General features: G+C 35.3%; 1 protein-coding gene across 1 annotated transcript; it reads left to right on the forward strand.

Moving 5' to 3' along the window:
* The first annotated feature begins 450 nt into the window (after window positions 1–450).
* LOC111717320 (casein kinase I) lies at window positions 451–12,878 on the forward strand. Its single transcript, XM_023492817.1, has 10 exons — window positions 451–533; window positions 2,580–2,653; window positions 2,759–2,862; window positions 4,735–4,934; window positions 5,623–5,739; window positions 7,342–7,564; window positions 11,834–11,928; window positions 12,141–12,242; window positions 12,504–12,572; window positions 12,798–12,878. The coding sequence occupies exons 1-10, from the start codon at window positions 520–522 to the stop codon at window positions 12,862–12,864; spliced, it is 1,065 nt and encodes a 354-aa protein (XP_023348585.1). The 5' UTR covers window positions 451–519; the 3' UTR covers window positions 12,865–12,878.
* Window positions 12,879–18,622: the final 5,744 nt, after the last annotated feature.

Consider the following 18,622-nt stretch of genomic DNA (forward strand, 5'->3'; position numbering starts at 1 on the left):
CACCTTGAACGATATGCTTCACATTTTGGTTGAAGAACTTGATAAAACCACGGGAATATTTTCTTAGCTTGGTTAAAACATTTATAATTGAGTGGGTTGACTTTAATAAGGAAAATTTAGTTCTCAGGCAAAGCTGGGTTTTCTAAATAAATATAAAGTTTTTGTGCATGGAAACCCTGTCGAGGTTAGAAAAAAAGACAAATAATTTGGATGCAGTGCATCTTTCAAAATGATTTCAGTCAGTCCAAAATGGCATTCAGATTCCAGGCTCTACCTTTTACTCTGGCAGAAAATGATATTGCCCCCCCCCCCCATATAATCTTAAATGAGCAGTTAGTTTTCCAGAAATATATGTCTGGTATCAGATGCCTAGCTAGATTGAAATAATACGGCCGGAGAAAGTGAGAGAGTGAACAACAAGCATGGCCGCCAGTATCATTTATTATAACAGTCTGGTATCAGATGCCTAGCTAGATTGAAATAATACGGCCGGAGAAAGTGAGAGAGTGAACAACAAGCATGGCCGCCGCCAGGTAAGCCGTAAGCCCCTAGCATATATTAATCAGAATAACAGATAGGACACTAGATGGCGTCTTTTGAAGATTTGGATAAAACTCGTTCCCAATAAGCAGTAGGCGTAGAATTAGTAGAAAAGAGAGAGTTCGGTTTGCGCCGACTGCGCGAAACTCCTGGTTTTTGACTCAGGGGTATTTCATCTAAATCTTGAAGAGACGACATCTAGGGTCCTATCTGTTATTTTAATTAATCTATATTAATCTATGGTCCCTAAATATATTATTAGCAAGCTGTACGTACCTAGGTGTGACCCCCCCCCCACCCGGCCGCCAAACTATGGCTCAAAGTTTTTTCAAAAAAATAATTAAATTTAATTTTTAAAGTCAAAAAAGATAATGTTTTCACCCTTTATTTTGTATGTAAAGGCGAACTAGTTCATGATTGTTTTTATTGAATTTGTTAGCTGAAAAGTTCACAACTTCTTCGGCTGACTAAATAAGAAAAAAGTTGCAAGGTTCTTCTTTCTTTTCTTCATTAGACATAAGCTAAAGACATGTTAAAGGGAAAAAAAATTTTGAAAAATATTTTTTTTCTCACTTTCTTGGAATATTTGTTAACTTACGAGTTAAATTTTCTTCAAATATTTATTAAATTTGAGATTAAATGAGATATGAGCATAGATAAAGATAGATTGCGTATAAGACGACATTTTTCATCTTGAAAGATATAAATGTACAGAGATGTTTTAAAGATATTCCTATTATATAGATTAACTAGGTCGGTTGTGAACATTGGCTGTTCTTATGTCATTGAGTACTTGTGGTGTACATGAGTTCTGTAGAGAGAAATTTAAGTTAGTTTAGTCCTTCTCATGTCCTTCTTCAGTTCTCGTCAATATGATATATTGCTCAGTGAAATATTGTTTTTCAAATAGTTCCATTCCCGGAGTTATTTTACACTCTATTATGAAATCCATTAAAACACCAAACCACCTCGCTTATCATTGAAGTACACTTTGACCCGAAGAAGTATGAGTTCGCGGACTGTAGAATTCTTGGTGATTTGCGTACATAAGCTATCTATGTTTATTTATTTATCTATGGATATGAGTGACTGTGGCGAACTGAGGGGCTACTTTCAACTGAAGGAAATAGTTATTGACGTGTAGAAACTTTACAATCACTGTGATATAAATAACTAATATTTCGGGAAATAGAACAGTTGCTATTGATATTGGTCAGAATGCATTCTGCATGTGAATCAGCATGCAATCACTGTTATATAAATAACTAATATTTCGGGAAATAGAACAGTTGCTATTGATATTGGTCAGAATGCATTCTGCATGTGAATCAGCATGCAATCGAATTTAAACACACAAATTGGTTTATTAGTTTATAAAACACTGGTTTTTGTCACACTGTATATATTTGCATATTTTAATCAAATGCATAGTTCTATAAAAGTACATTGTGTGTGCATCCATCAGAATATCTTTGAACAATTTGATTGGCCAGCATGCATCAATCATGCCCAGTTGCATTAACCTCAACTTTGGCCTTAAAATCGTTTTACCGAACCAGAAAATATAAACTAATATATAGTTCAGTTAACATAATCATAAAGATGCATCAGTTATCATAAAGATGCATCCAGCATGCGATGCATCCCACATGCATGCTGATCAGTACTTTACTAGAAATAGATTTCTGGTATTGATTTTGTAAGCATCTAAGCAGCAATAAATTGTTTCCGTTTTTTGACACTTTGAGCCAAAGTGACGTGCGCAATTACGCATTTTATGCAGAACGAGCCTCTGTTATGCAGTAAACAAGCTATTTTTATAAGAAAAGGAGCTAGAAATTGAATTAAATGTTATTGAAATTTTTTATTATAGTTTTTATTAATTAGGCTTTATTTGGATTTATCTTTTGCTATGTTTTCTTCTTTTTATAAAATCACTAATAGTCTAATACTTGCTTTAAATATTATGGATATGGGTAAAACCATTTTTTGATCATATAAAGCCTAGTAGTGTTTTATTTTGATAATTTGTTGTCTAGGTCTGGCTTTGAAGTAGGAGGATACAGGTTAGTACGCTCAATTGGAAGTGGAAGCTTTGGAGAAATTTATTTAGGTAAAATCAACCAAATTAAACTTTCAACAAATAAAAAAAAATTTGAGAAATATTTCTGTCAGTTCCTATCAACCAATAATGTAATTTGTGGTTTTTGTATTGAAGGTATAAACATCACTAACGGGGAGGAGGTTGCCGTTAAGCTTGAGCGTGTGACAGCTCGTAATCCTCAGCTTTCGTATGAGTCCAGGGTCTACAAGATTCTCCAGGTTGGATACAAATACAATACAATACAATACAATACAATACAATACAATACAATACAATACAATACAATACAGTACAGTACAGTACAATACAATACAATACAATACAATACAATACAATACAATACAATACAATACAATACAATACAATACAATACAATACAATACAATACAATACAATACAATACAATACAATACAATACAATACAATACAATACAATACAATACAATACAATACAATACAATACAATACAATACAATACAATACAATACAATACAATACAATACAATACAATACAATACAATACAATACAATACAATACAATACAATACAATACAATACAATACAATACAATACAATACAATACAATACAATACAATACAATACAATACAATACAATACAATACAATACAATACAATACAATNTGTATTGTATTGTATTGTATTGTGTCCGGGGTGGTGGAGGTGTCAGATATCTTGGTGTCCTCTCTACCTCTTCCTTCTGCTCCTGCTCTACCTCCTCCTCCACTAGTTCCTGGAATATCATATGCAGAAATTTCAGTGCCCCAACAGTCCTAACCAAAAGTCAAGAATCTCTGCTAGTCCTCCGCCTTAAAGGTTGTCTCCGTTCCTGTCTCCGGGTCCCCTGGGTTACTTTGGGATGTCTTTACAGGAACCCACTGCCCCCTGGTTCCAGAAACTATGAGAAGAGCAGTTTTAACTCCGTACACAAAGTTTCTCACCCTGGAAAGCGTGCTTCCCGGAGACTGCTTTCCCAGAGTTTTGTTTGGGAGTTCCTGTTAAAGGACTTGAATCTCTGGACTCAGTCTTGCCTCGACTGTCAATGGAGTAAAATCCAGAATCATGTGAAATCTCCTGTTTATCACATCCAAGTTCCTGGACGGAGGTTTTCTCATCTTCATGTGGATCTGGTTGGTCCTCTCCCTCAGTCCAGTGGTTTTTCACATCTCTTCACCATCATTAATAGGTTAACAAGATGGCCGCAGGCAGTTCCTCTTCACTCGACTACTGCAAAAGATTGTGCAAGAGCCATCCTACGTTCGTGGATTCCTTAGTTCGGAGTTCACTCTGCAATTACCTCTGATCGTAGAACTCAGTTCACAAGCTCTGTATGGTCAGGTCTGTGCAAGTTCCTGGGTATAATTTACTCACCTACATCTTCGTTCCATCCTCAATCTAACGGAATTGTGGAAAGGTTTCCGATTGGTTCCATTATCTTCCTCTGGTTCTTCTGGGCCATAGAAGGGTTCCTAGAGAAGATTCACCTATTTCTCCCTCTGCATCTGTGTTTGGTGCTCCGATCGTTCTTCCATGCGAGTTCCTAGATAGTACTGAGCTTCCTTCTCCTGAGTACCTCTGACAAATCCAACAGATAATAAAGAATACTTCAGTTCCCCTGCTCATCATAACTCAGCTCTGTCATGTTCAGGACCAGCTCAGGTTCCTCCAAGTTTCCTCTGGCCAAATCAAGTTTTGTCAGAGAGTACACTTCAAAACCTACTCTGTCTCCTCTCTACAGAGGTCCGTACCTGGTGATTTCTGGGACTCCAGATTGGTAACAAGACTGACTCCGTGTCTGTGGATAGATTGAAACCAGTCCTCTCAGAGTTCCCTATCACAGCTCAGGAACCCCCCTTGCTGAGGTAGACCTACGTTGGCTCCAGTACCTCTGTCTCCCGTGCCTCCGTTGCCTCAGTCGGCAAGTCGATAGCTGGAGTTTCAAGGAAGAGAGTTCGGTTTTCTCCAATAGTCCCTGTTCCTGTCCCTACCCAGAGAAACCCTAGAAGACTAGTTAGGAGCTAGAAAGTAGTCTTCCAGTTTAGGGCTTCATTAATAATTAATCCACTTTGCAGGGTGGAGTCGGAATACCACACATACGTTGGTACGGACAGGAGAGGGACTACAATGTGCTTGTGATGGACCTGCTCGGTCCCTCCCTGGAGGACCTCTTCAACTTCTGCTCCAGGAGGTTCACCATGAAGACTGTTCTAATGTTGGCTGATCAGATGATCGGTAGGATCGAGTATGTTCACAAGAAGAACTTTATTCACAGGTAAGCAATGATGATAATAATAATAATAATAATAATAATTATAATAATTATGATAAGTTTTGATTTATCACAGTTTTATCTAAATGTAACAAATACTAAATAAAGATTAGATTCATGTGAAAAATCTAAGAATAAACAAATCTCATTACATTTAAACTCATTTTTGGTTTAAATCTTCCAACTTTTTGGCTGCACGCCTAATTAGTGATATTTTTTCCTAAAAACAAATGGACACTAATGACCTCTAACAACCTCTATGACCTTAAAAAATAAAAAAATGTTTGGCTTCATGCATATCAAACGAAAGCTAGGAACCCAGGAATTACAGTAGTAGCAACGAATACAGTGTTTGACCTTCTAATGACCTTTAACGACCCCCCAATGACCTCCAAATTGAAAAGGTTTCAATAATAGCTTCATGCTTATTAAACGAAAGCTAGGACCCCAGGGAATACAGTTGCGGCAACAAATCTAGTGTTTGACCTTTTAATGCCCGCTAACAACCTATAACAACCTTGAATGACCTCTATAGATTGTAAATGTTTAAACTATGACTTTATGCATATCAAATGAAAGCTTGGACCCCAGGGAATACAGTTGCAGCAACAAATCTAGTGTTTGACCTTTTCATGACCTCTAACGACCTGATTACATGCATCTACACCCTACACTATATTTTTATGTTTAGGGATTTAAAACCAGAAAACTTTGTGATGGGTTTGAAAAGAAGTTTCATTCTCCATCTCATTGATTTTGGATTAGCAAAGAAGTATATAGGTAGTACCCGGGAGCATATCCCGTACAGGTACACTTCCAGTTCATACAGTTTAACTAAGAACTTCGAATACATATAAAGAATTTTAAAAATATTGTTGATTTCGAGAATGATTGGAATTATGCAAATATTTAGTTTTTTGATTAAATAATCATATGGAGCTCCTTAAAACTGTTCCTTAACATTTCATGGCTTTTTATACTATTTATTTTTTCAATTACTGAGATTTAGTTAACATAAATAACGTTGTAATCTCGTTTTGTCTGTTCATCCTATCCTAACCCTAACCCCTGGACCAATTTCCTTCAAATTTTGATTGGGGAACTCGGGAGATCCACGCTAATGTTCTTAGCTTGGTTTTGACTCAATTTTAAGTTGAGTTTGGTTCACTAATTGCAAAGAAAATAGCCTAAAAATAATTCAAATGCCTGTAAAAACTTTCCAAACAAATTTTATAAAATGACACTTGCAAGTGGGAGAATCAGTTCAAAGAAATTCTATCTTTAATTCCAATTTGTCTCCATTATTGTTACTTTTAGCTCTGAGATATAGTTGCAGTATGAATCATTATCTTATTAAAAGAATGGAACATATGAGTTTCTCTGTTCTTAACATGTCAGACATGATTTTAAATTTAATATTTTCAAATGCAAATAAAAATTGTCGAATCATTCATTGCAGACAACTTTTTTAATTTGAAGAAAAATAACCAGTATCACCTACTTTTGGTTAAAACAAAGATTTCTTCCCTCCTTTTCCTTTTTTTAAAATTTTTTCGTTTTTCTTACCTTTTTTGTCTTCGAGTGGATATCAATAAAACTGAACCACCTGTTTCACTTTTAATTGTATGGAAGAAAAACCCCTCACCGGAACTGCGCGCTCAACAAAGCACATTTCACAAGCACAATATATATATAAATAATTTTACAGTGCTTGAAAACTAAAATATGAAATGGTTTTGATTTTAGGCTATTTGCTAAGCGTGGAATAAATATTGAATAGGTGTTAGGAAATAAATATACAGTTAACACCCTCAAGCAGTTGGTCACTGCACGGAATATACACAATTTATTACTTGTTGGTTGTTAAGTTATGCATCACATGGTTTTTTTTTGTTAATTTCATCATGAGAAATATCCTCAGATCGGAACTGTATACCAAACATTCCACATGTTTGATCTCATTATCCAATGTGGGCACTTAAAATTTGGTCTCTCAGTTAAAGTTATGCTTGCAGGCTATAACGGGATATCTAAGAGGGATTAAAGTCATCCGTAAATCTAAACAAGATGGAGATCAATTTTTTGATCCTGTAATTCAAAACACATTTTGACGTGTGGCCACATTTTTCTTTTAAATTTAAGATGCACAATTGAAATTCAAGGCGCTTCATGTCCCCCGGTGAAAAACATGGTCTGTTAAGTTATTAATTAATTATTACTGATAAAATTTAATTAGTTTCTTTATAAAATCGATTTTTTTATATTCTATTTTGTTAATTCCACGGGCAACACCGGTTATTTAGCTGTGGTGTTTCTAGAAAACTACGCTTGAATTTTCAAATCTATGATTGAAAATGGCCGGGTTTTCAAACTCATTAAAAAGAACAAAATTAACATTTCCTTATCTTAGGGAAGACAAGAACCTGACCGGAACTGCGCGCTACGCCTCCACCAACGCGCATCTTGGGATTGAGCAGAGCAGACGCGATGATATGGAGAGTTTGGGATACGTTCTCATGTACTTCAACAGAGGTTCCCTACCCTGGCAGGGGCTTAGAGGGGTCAATAGCGCGCAAAAGTATGAGAAGATATTAGAAAAAAAAATGTCAACTCCAGTTGTGGTTCTCTGCAAGGTACGTTCTTATGTACTTCAACAGAGGTTCTCTGCCCTGGGAGGGGCTTAGAGGGGTCAATAGAGCGCAAAAGTATGAGAAGATATTAGAAAAAAAATGTCAACTCCAGTTGTGGTTCTCTGCAATGTACCTGGATAGTGGATACAGTCGTTGCCGTGCATGTCAATTCAATAATAAGACGACTTTCTACTTTTTTTTAACATAATGGATACACTTTATCATGAAAAAAATGAAAATCTCACATTAAACAGCATCTATTTGTTTATTTGTAAAATTGGAATTTAATGTCAGCTTCTGAGAAATCAAAACTTAAATAGAAAAATCGTCTTCCTTAAATTGATATAAACGCCGACCACTGTTAAATATTTGTTTTATTACCCATGAAGAACTTTTACGTAGAGGATCTACAGGGGGGTATATTAGTTCTGAGACTCGTAATTCCCCTCCCCCCCCCCCCTTTTTTTCGAAAAATTTTTCCCTCAAAGCCACGACTTAAAAATAATGGAGCGTTTTGGTGCCCTAGAAAAGGTCAAAAACCAGGTTCCTGTGATTTTTTTTTAAGTTCTTTTTTTCAGTCATGAGGTGCAAAGTAACTCCAGTTGCAGACTTGTTGTAAAAAGGGAGAAAACATGACATTGCAATCGAGGGAAATGAGAAAAAAATATTTTTCCCCCCCAAAAAATTATTTTACTTAGTTTCCATTGTAGACCAAAACTAGCAGATAAAAATTAAACTCCCTCTTTGTCCTTCTTTTCCCTTCCCTCTTTCCCATTTCTCTTCCCTCTTTCCCTTTTCCCTTCTCTCTTTCCCTTTTCCCTTTTTACTTTTTCCATTTTTGGGGGAAAATAAATATGATACTTTTTCCTAAAAAGGTTGTGCTTATATGGTTCATGTCTACAAGATCTCACCCGTTCCAAATATGTGTTTGCCAGTCGGATCGCTTCACCACGTACTATGGTGAAAGAGCATCAGGAAACCCGCCAGTCGCGGGGTGCAATTTCAAGCACGATTAAATTTAACCATATGTATACTGTAAAATGGGGGGGGGGGGGCCCTTTAAAACGCTGTTTTAACCCTCAATAGTAGGTCCTTATATTTTTTGTGCTTGGTCTATTTTTTTAAAGATTTTCAAGAAAGATTGAAATATCATTTTATTTCATTTCTCCATATATTTCTATCTATAGTTAATAATTATTGCTGTTAACTGTAAAAATCTCAATTAAATGTAATCATGAATACGATAAAAAGGTTTGTTATGTTGTTATATTGTTCTGGTTTCGCTTAGATACCATTTTTGGTAATAAAAAGCGATTCTTAAACTTGATATTTTCCTCTATATATGCTCTACATTTTTCACATGATCATCGTAACTGTTCTTGAAAATGTTTAAGGTTTTAGACTCTTTAACATAGTCTGGCAACACTGTTCCATGGGTTTATCATTCTCACAGAAAAAGAGTTTTTTTCTCACGTTAGAATTGAATTGCCATACATTTAAATTGAAACTGCAATTGGATTGTCTTGTCAGTCTATTCGCTGTCTCGCATCATTTAAATCACCACGAAGTCGTCTGGCCTCTAGAGAGGTCAAACCAACCTCAATCAATCTTTCCTCCATCATTCTTAGAGCTCTGTATTGCACATTCTCCAGTAGGTTAATATCTTCTTGTGTCCATGGGGACCATGCTTGCACTGCATACTCAAGATGGCGTCGAACATACACCTTGTACAATTTGATCCAAGTGAACCTGTCCCTGTAATGGAATGATCTTGACATTTGTCCCAGAACCTGGTTAGCCTTTCTAGCTGCAACTGCACATTGAGAAAAAGGTTTAAGAGAATCTGAGATAATAACTCCTATATCCTTCTCCTCCTTTGAAGACTCAAGAACAGTTCCTCCTGGAGCAAAACCTCCCATGGTATATGAATACTTGGGATTATTTTTACCAAAATGAATCACTTTGCACTTACTGGCATTAAAAACCATTAACCATTCCTCAGACCATTTCAATAGAATATCTATCACATTCTGCAGTAGATCTCTATCATTTTCACAATTAACCACCCTTCCAGCTTTCGTGTCATCAGCAAATTTGGACAGTATCGTAGTCAACTGATCAATTATTCTGTCCAATGGATTAATGAAAATAACGAAAAGGATTGGACCAATCACTGACCCCTGGGGTACTCCTGAAGTTACTGATAGCCATTCTGACTTTTCTCCATTCAACACAACTCTTTGTTGTCTCCCTTTGAGCCAGTTGTTAATCCATTTAACAGCTTCTCCTGCTACTCCATGAGCTTGGAGTACGGGAGATAACCTAGCGTGAGGCACTTTGTCAAATGCCTTTGCAAAGTCTAAATATATCACATCAATTGAATGTCCTTGATCAATGTATTCATAAACTTTTTCCAAATATTCGGGCAGATTGGTAAGACATGATTTTTCCCTCATTCATAGACTTTGTAAATAACAAACACAATGGATAACAAAGTTCTTCTGAAAGTTCTATTAAAAGGCTGGAATTAAATCCATCTGGCCCCGGAGCTGAAAAATGTTTCAGTTTTTTAACTTCTGCTTAATATTTTCTGGGGTAAAAGTTACCGACTCAAGTATCTTAATTTCAGGTTTCAAATGTTCAATGTTCGGCATATCTTTTAAATCTTCAATAGTAAATACACTTGAGAAATAGGCATTCAAGTTTTCAGCTATTAATTTATCATCGTCAATTATAACATCATTTACTTTTAGCGGGCCAATGCTATCTCTGTTGGACTGTTTACTGTTTAAATATTTATAGAAAAGCTTAGGATTTTTTTTCAAGTTTTCAGCAAGTTTTTTTTCAAAGTTTTTTTTAGCATTTTTAACAGAATTTTTAACAGTTTTTTCAACCTGCTTATATGCTAAATAGTCTGAAAATTCCTTAGTGTTGGAGTAAGTTTTCCAGAGTTTTCTCTTTTTCCTAATAACTTTCATTATTCCTTTCTGCATCCATAGAGGTTTGTTTCCTCCTTTTACAACTTTCAGCGGCGCAGAATCCTCAACTAGATTGTTCAGTTTATCTCTGAACACTTCCCAGGAGGACTCTGTATCCTTCTCCTTGAACTCATTCTCCCAATCAATTGCACATAGAGCTTCCTTCATTTTCTGAAAATCTGCACGTTTCCAATTTCTAACTTTCACTTTCTCACTTTTATCAAAATATTTCATTTTGGCATGAACTAAAATCATTACATGGTCGCTAGAGCCAAGTGTTCCAACGTCCTCAGTAGAATGAACAATGTTAAAATTGCTTGAAAGCACTAGATCAGGCATTGTTCCAGATTTATGAGTTAAAAAGTCTACATGCTGCGAAATAAAGCTTTCCTGAACTACGGCCAAAAATTCTTTACTTTTGGCCGAACCAGTGTTCAAACTCCAGTTGATATCAGAATAATTAAAATCTCCAACAATTATTTAAGGTTTGGGAAAAAGTCTTAAAATTTCACAAAGTTTTTTATTATTCTCTTTTACATCTGTGTTATCATAAAGATTGTGAGGTCTCTGAACTAAAGCAATATTCAAAAAGGAATTATCTGGCTGGCTGATTTTAAATGCACAAACCTGTGTAAAATTTTCTAAATACTCAGCTTGTATTAAAATTGCTTTGATATTGTCCGTTATGTAAATCAAAAGTCCTCCACCAACACCATTAGAAGTGTCCTTTCTATCAGCTCGGTTTAAAATATAATATCCATCAATAGTTAGAAATGAATTTAAAATATCACTGTTTGTCCAAGTTTCACAAATACAAATAATTTCAGGCTTTATATCAAAAGAAACTGACTGTTATAGTTCATTAATTTTATTCACTATGGAGTGAACGTTGGAGTATAAAATCCTTAAATTTCCATTAACTGTAGCCTCATAACCATTGTTTAAGGCCGAGTCCTGGTTCCCATTGCCTCCTGGCTCTGGTTCGGGGGGGACGGGTTCTCTGGTCCTGTGTTGTTCTTACCAATCTCCTCTCTCCTTTTCTTCCAACACCCTTCCAGAAGAAGTTTTTTTTCTCCTCTTCTGTCATAGAACTATTTTTTGCTTTTGCAGCATTAAATAGTTCATCCTCCTCCTCCCTTTGAAGTTTAGTAAGATCCTGAACAATGAACAATTGAGAGAGGGAACCCTCCTTGCTTCTTAACTTAGAGGCTTTCTCTAGGATATTTCTCTTAACTCTAGGGTCATTAAACCCCACTAGGAGAGTTAGCAACAATAATTATTCTAATTATTTAAGGAATTTCCACCTGAGTTTGCTGCGTATATAAACTATTGTCGTGCACTAAAGTTTGAAGATGAACCGTCTTATTTGGATATCAGGCAGCATTTCAGGTTACAGTTATATTTTATAATTACCTTCCTGGCTGAATTCTGAAATGACCTGTGTCTCTTCCTTTAAGAACTGTGAAAGAGTCACCTTCCACAAAATTTAGAACAAATAAAGCTTTTGAAACTTTGCAAAATAGCAATAGTAAAGTTTCTTATGTAGTAAAATGTTGTCCTTTCTGTTATTGTAAAGACAAATGTTATCCTTTTTATTTTAGAACCCTTTTCCGCTCCCTGAACCATGGATATGACTTCAAATTCGACTGGACAATACTAAAGCAAAAGATGACTGCAAGGCCCAGCATGCACTGTGGACGCAGGTAAAGATCAGTTTCATCAAGTCAAGGATCGTTGATTGGCAGGCACGTACACAGGATTTTAGCCCGGGTTGGGCTATTTTCCGTGCGAAGAGGACTACTGCCCCCTCCCCTGTGTACGTGCCTGTTGATTGGATTCTACTAATTTTATATTGAAGAGACAGAAGACCAAAATTTGTAAATCACCCTGTATTTAGACTGTAATACCTTTGTGGATATATTTAGATATACATGACTTTTGCTTTATAAATCAACTGCTTTTAGGAACCACTGTAGTGAGTTGAAACCCATTCAGGAGGAAATTATGCCAAATGAAACTGGTAAAATCCTAAGGTAAAAGTCTCACAAACTGCTTTTTGTGTTTGATTTGGACTTTCTCTTTTTTACATTGTTTTCTATTATGTTTATTTTTAAACTTTTTGCTTTGATATTCTACTAATTTTATATTGAAGAGACAGAAGACCAAAATTTGTAAATCACCCTGTATTTAGACTGTAATACCTTTGTGGATATATTTAGATATACATGACTTTTGCTTTATAAATCAACTGCTTTTAGGAACCACTGTAGTGAGTTGAAACCCATTCAGAAGGAAATTATGCCAAATGGTAGAATCCTAAGGTAAAAGTCTTGCAGGCGCGCAACTAGACATTTGGTTAGGGGGGGGGCTAGGGGGAAATATTTCGAAAATTTTTTTGGCCCCCCCCCCCCCTAAACATTTTTAGGGGGGGGGGGCAAGAAAAATGTGTGTTATACTTAAACAATAAAAACTAACCTTACCAACCGGATATTCAGTAAGTCAACACATCTGATATGAAATAAAAAAAGAAATATTCTGGTATAAATCACAAAAATGAGTAATTTACAAATTACATATACAGGGTGGCCAAAATGTACGGATTGTACGGAATTTTATATTTTGTAACCCTAAAATTGTACGGAATGTACGGATTGTACGGAATTTTTTTCAAATTGTACGGATTGTACGGATTTTTATCCTGGAAATACACCAGTTTTTTTAAATTTTCACTCATTTCAGCAAATTTTTCATGAACATTTTTTAAAAAATTCTCGTCAAAATGAAGTTATTTTAACTTATTTTCTGCATTCTAAATAATATTAGATTGATTAATGTTTCAATTGACAATCAAAATTCATTCATAATTTTCGAGATCCCAGAAGTGCTCATTTGAGAACATGTTCCAGAAGTGTTCATTCGAGAAAATGTTTATCTATCTGTCTATCTGTCTAGATATCTGTTTAGCTAACTGTCTAGCTATCTGTCTATCTAGCTATCTGTCTAGCTATCTGTCTAGCTATATTTCTAGCTATATGTCTAGCTATATGTCTAGCTATCTTTCTAGCTATCTGTCTAGCTATCTGTCAATCCATCTGTATATCTATCTGCATGTCAGTTTATCTATCTTTTTATCTATATGTTTATATATCCTATCTGTCTCTCTGTTTATCTATATGTGTATGTGTCTATCTGTTTCTCTGTCTATTTATCTGTCTATCTGTCTGTCTGTTTATCTATCTATCTATTTATCTGTCTCTTTATCAGATCTGAGAACATCTTCTCAGGTTTCTTCCGTTTAACTGTAAATCTTTTCGTTTTTAGTTTAATATTAACTTTCTTTTAATTGAGTGTGCAACCCCTGTACCACGCTAATTTTGATTATATTAGATCCTAAATCTACACTCCACTCTTTCTAATTATAACTTAATCGTTTTTTTGTTAAATGGCCTAATTCACACCGATCTAAACAGTTTTAAAAATTAGAATCAACGCTCTTTAGTTCTCTAGTTCTCTGGTTCTCTGGTTCTCTGGTTCTCTGGTTCTCTGGTTCTCTGGTTTTCTGGTTCTCTAGTTCTCTAGTTCTCTAGTTCTCTATTATCTAGTTCTCTAGTTCTCTGATTCTCTAGTTCTCTAGTTCTCTAGTTCTCTAGTTCTCTAGTTCTCTGGTTCTCTAGTTCTCTAGTTTTCTAGTTCTCTAGTTCTCTGGTTCTCTGGTTCCCTTGTTCTCTTGTTTTCTGGTTCTCTATTCAAAAATGGTTTTATTTTTCTTAAATGTACGGATTGCAGGGATTTTTTTTTCGAAAATTGTACTGATTGTACGGATTTTTAAATAAATGTACGGATTTTTTAAAAAATGCACAGATTTTTTCAAAAAATGTACGGATTGTACGGATTTTTTTTCTCGAAAATTGTACAGATTGTATGGATTTTTTTTCGAAAATTGTACGGATTTCTTCTGAAAATGTACGGATTTTTGTATGGATATTTTCAAAAAAGTTTTGGCCACCCTGCATATATATATATATAAATTTTCATTAGTTTTCCATAAATCAAATATGTACATTGTACTCAGAGACTGACAAGAAATGCCTTTCATTAAAAATTCATGTTTTTACATGAAAAATATTTTTTTTAATATGACACATCACACAATATTTGCAGTGAACATGTAGGATTAATTTGATAGTTGTACTACAGTATTAAAGCAATATCATAATAAGTGGCAGAACTGATAGTGAAAATATCTAAAAAATACTTTTAATAAACCCCCTTTCCCTTTTCCAGAAAAAAAACAGCATAATGAAAAAAATAAAGATTAAGGCATCTTGGAACCTTGTCAACCTGTTCTGATCTACGGCAGTAGTTAGGCTCGGAGACGAAGGGGGTCTGTGTGTGTGTATATGGTTGTTAACACAAATTCGAAATATAAGGAAGACGATTTTACCGACTCTGATGCCGTTGCTTGTTTTCAAGACGTATGAATCCTTTTCCGCCCACATGTCACCCCTGCCCTCCGTCCCCTCCCCCCCCACACCTCTACACCTCCCGGCCCCTCAGTCAGAGTAGGAGAGTTGAGCAAGTAACAGCTCCGACACAGGGAGCCACTTGACTCCTTCATGATGATATACAGATACTCAGCTAGCAACAGGCGTGCTTACCCGAGGGTTCCCAGTTTATCATGCATTCCAGAGACAACATAATCGCTCAAATCCAGCATGATAAAGCCCCGATCTCTACCTACTAGGTTGGAGTAAGCCCTGTTGTTCCAGTTCCTGATGATCTGCTCCACCAACATGAAGCTCTACAACACTCCCATGAAATGCCCACAAATATTCATCATTAATTCCTTTGTTAATTTCTAAACCAACCAATTTTAACCTTGTCTTATGCAAATATTTCAAAACAATTTCGTTTTTTAAATAAATGTTAAGAAATATCCATTTCAGATCTCTTTGCTTTATTATAGTGACTTTTAAAGTCCATAATTGTGTATTAAGTGCTATATCGATTGCAACTAAGCTCAATAAACTAACTTTCAATTATCTTTTTTTATTTTACAATAAGAGCTCTTAAATTTGCTCAGGGTCAGGATTCATGAATTGCTAAAGTGCAAAACACTGTTGACTTCGTCACTTCTTGCCCCCGCCCCCGACAGGGGGGGGGGAAGACTTCTTAAAGAGGGCATACCCCCCCTTAATCAGGCTAGGGGGGCCNACTCCATTTTATATCGAGCTGTTTGATTTTTTAGTAGGGCCCCACAGGAAAAATATGTATTGACTCAATTTTCTTTCACCAGTTTCGCCAATATATATTTTTCCTGTAGGGCCCTACTATAGAAACCAAACAGCTCGATATAAAATTTTATATCGAGCTGTTTGGTTTCTTTAGTAGGGCCCTACAGGAAAAATATGTATTGGCGAAACTGGAGAAAGAAAATTGAGCCAATACATATTTTTCCTGTGGGGCCCTACTAAAAAATCAAACAGCTCGATATAAAATGGAGTACCGTCTGCAAAGCATGTATAATCATATGGTAGGGCGAACCGCGTCAGTTGTCTCTCCCTTCTATTCCTTACTCCCTGATCCGAACCTCCCAGAGGAAGGGTGTCAGCAGAGCTTTCTAAGCCTGTTGAGAGAAAGGACGCTATGTACGTTGTACTTGTATAGAAGTCTAGATAGCAAGGACACTTCTCTCCACAACTGAGGGGAAAGTGTGACTAAATCCAAACAAGATATAGTAATAAAGATGAATACAGAAACTCAAAACATCAGGGATGAAGTACACGCTGATACAGGTTTTAAGGGGGAACAGAGCCTTCAATGACATCAATAGACTTTAAATCAAATACCATAAACTGGTTTTTCACCCTCCTCACAATGGAAACTGGATTACTCATGGCAGACCTCTGACAACGATAGGCAAAAGACACACTCCCCGTGTTTTAAAGCGATGGGACAGCATGATAGAGAATAGAATATATATTAGAGTGGAATTTACTACAAAAAAGTGTAAAACGGTCATTTTGTTGTACTATTTCCATACTGCAGAGCCCAAAACTTAAGACAGGGTATCGTTCTGAAAACTAGTTCTAAAACCCGGGTTTCACGAATGGGGTTAGGCAGTTTTAAGAATATTAATATTTTTGTTATGAAACATTATTTTATTCAGTTTCTTTATATTCTCAATTTTTTTTGATTCTCTTAAATCAAAATCTACACGAATGTTAAGACCCCAAGAGGGAAACTCGGGAGTTTTGTTCAACGATACTCTTTTAAATTTCAGGCTCTGGTGTACTTCACACATTTAGGCTATATAACCTGTTGGGCCCTGGAATATCATTTTATAGAAAATCTAAAATTATTGGTAAAAGAAAACCAAATTATGAAATAGGCTGGTTTCATAATTGACCAATAATCATTTCACATAGACTCTATGCCTTCCACTTTACAAACGATGATTTTCCGTTATAAATAAAAATCAAATGATGTTTTTTATTCACCTAATTCATTATAATGTTTATTTAACAATTTAAAAATTTCGAAATTGAAATGAATAGTCTAGGGAACATACTGTATTAATGTACTTTACTACATATAATTTGTGAACATTTACATGATTTGTACACTTTGAACTTCCTTTTCAGGCTGAAAGGGACTGAAAAAATTCATACCGAGAGATTCTTTAAATTCCCCTCTAATATATATTCTATTCTCTATGGACAGCATGCTTAGCGGGTTATTTTTTCTTTAAAAAATCAGTCCACGTGGGAATACACTTTAAAAGTGAGGACTATGGTATTTCTCATACCTGTTACCCTTACACCCCCATCCTCATCCGCCTACCTCCTAAATTCCAACCTTATCCTACTTCACGAGCAGATATAGTGAAACTCAGAAACTGCTTTGTTGTGGAATCTTAATCAAAACTTTAAATATCTAATTTTTCTAAAGTAAATATTTTATAACCCAGCTTTAAGTAAAAATATCATGAATTTGTGGAGATGTGTATCATTTTATTTCAGGTATACAAATTGCGTAAAAATACGCTCAATTTGCGTAATTGCCTAAAACTCTAAATCTAAATTATTTGTGAAATATTTAAAATTTCCGATAAGGCACATATTGCATTTTCCAAAATAAATTGAAAAAATAAACTTTTTAAATGGTCTTTGTTAGCATTAAAATTGCGTAAAAATTGCACTCTTTTTACGCATATGTTTTGAGTGTTTTAAATATTGAACAATTGAGTGGCTTAGGTGTGTGTGCACTGCAGTGCAGAGCGCAGCAATATATAATGTTATATTAAATAGAAAGCCGTGTGATTTGTTGGTTTTTAGTACCAAATTTTACCGCTAGGCGTCTCTGTTTGTTTTACGTAAAATTTAAAAAAAGAAAAAGGTACAGACTAAATTTTTTACTAAAAGTATATCATTTAGAAGTCAAGATTTAGGTTTTAAATTATTTTTAATTTAAAAAAAACAAACATTTTTATTAGGAAAATGCACTGGATTTTCTATCAGAAAAATTTATATAAGTTTTATAACTCCATATAATTTTAAAGCTAGAAGCAGTAATCTCTCTGTTAAATCGTATTCCCTGATGAATGGAATCAGATTAGAGAGAGATATTTATACTGCATCCATCCATCCAACTGCAGGGATTGATGGCATATCTGCATGCATCAAATTTGCTTAGATTTAGTATAATTTTTGGTGAAATAATGCGCATTTTCGACGTAAATTTGTACAATATTATTACGTAAATTTTACGCATACTAAAACCAATAAATTTGCGTAAAAATGCGAAAAGTGACGCTTAATTTGCGCTCTTTTTGCGCAATTTGGCTATCTGGGTATTTAGTGATTTGAGTTTCTTGGTATATTCCTAGAGAACGATTTTTGGACCCCTCCCCCCATGACGAAATTAGTAAATTAGTATTTATTTATTATTATTAAGGGTTAGGTTAGGTTAAGACACTTTCTGGGCCGAGCACTGCGGCCACAGGTTAGGTTAGTTAAGACACTTTCACGGCCGAGCGCTGTGGCTATAGACAGGCTAGGGGGCTGAGCGCTGCAGCCACGGG

This window comes from Eurytemora carolleeae, unplaced genomic scaffold (genome assembly GCF_000591075.1).
Source record: "Eurytemora carolleeae unplaced genomic scaffold, Eaff_2.0 scaffold2139, whole genome shotgun sequence".
Lineage (NCBI taxonomy): Eukaryota > Metazoa > Arthropoda > Copepoda > Calanoida > Temoridae > Eurytemora > Eurytemora carolleeae.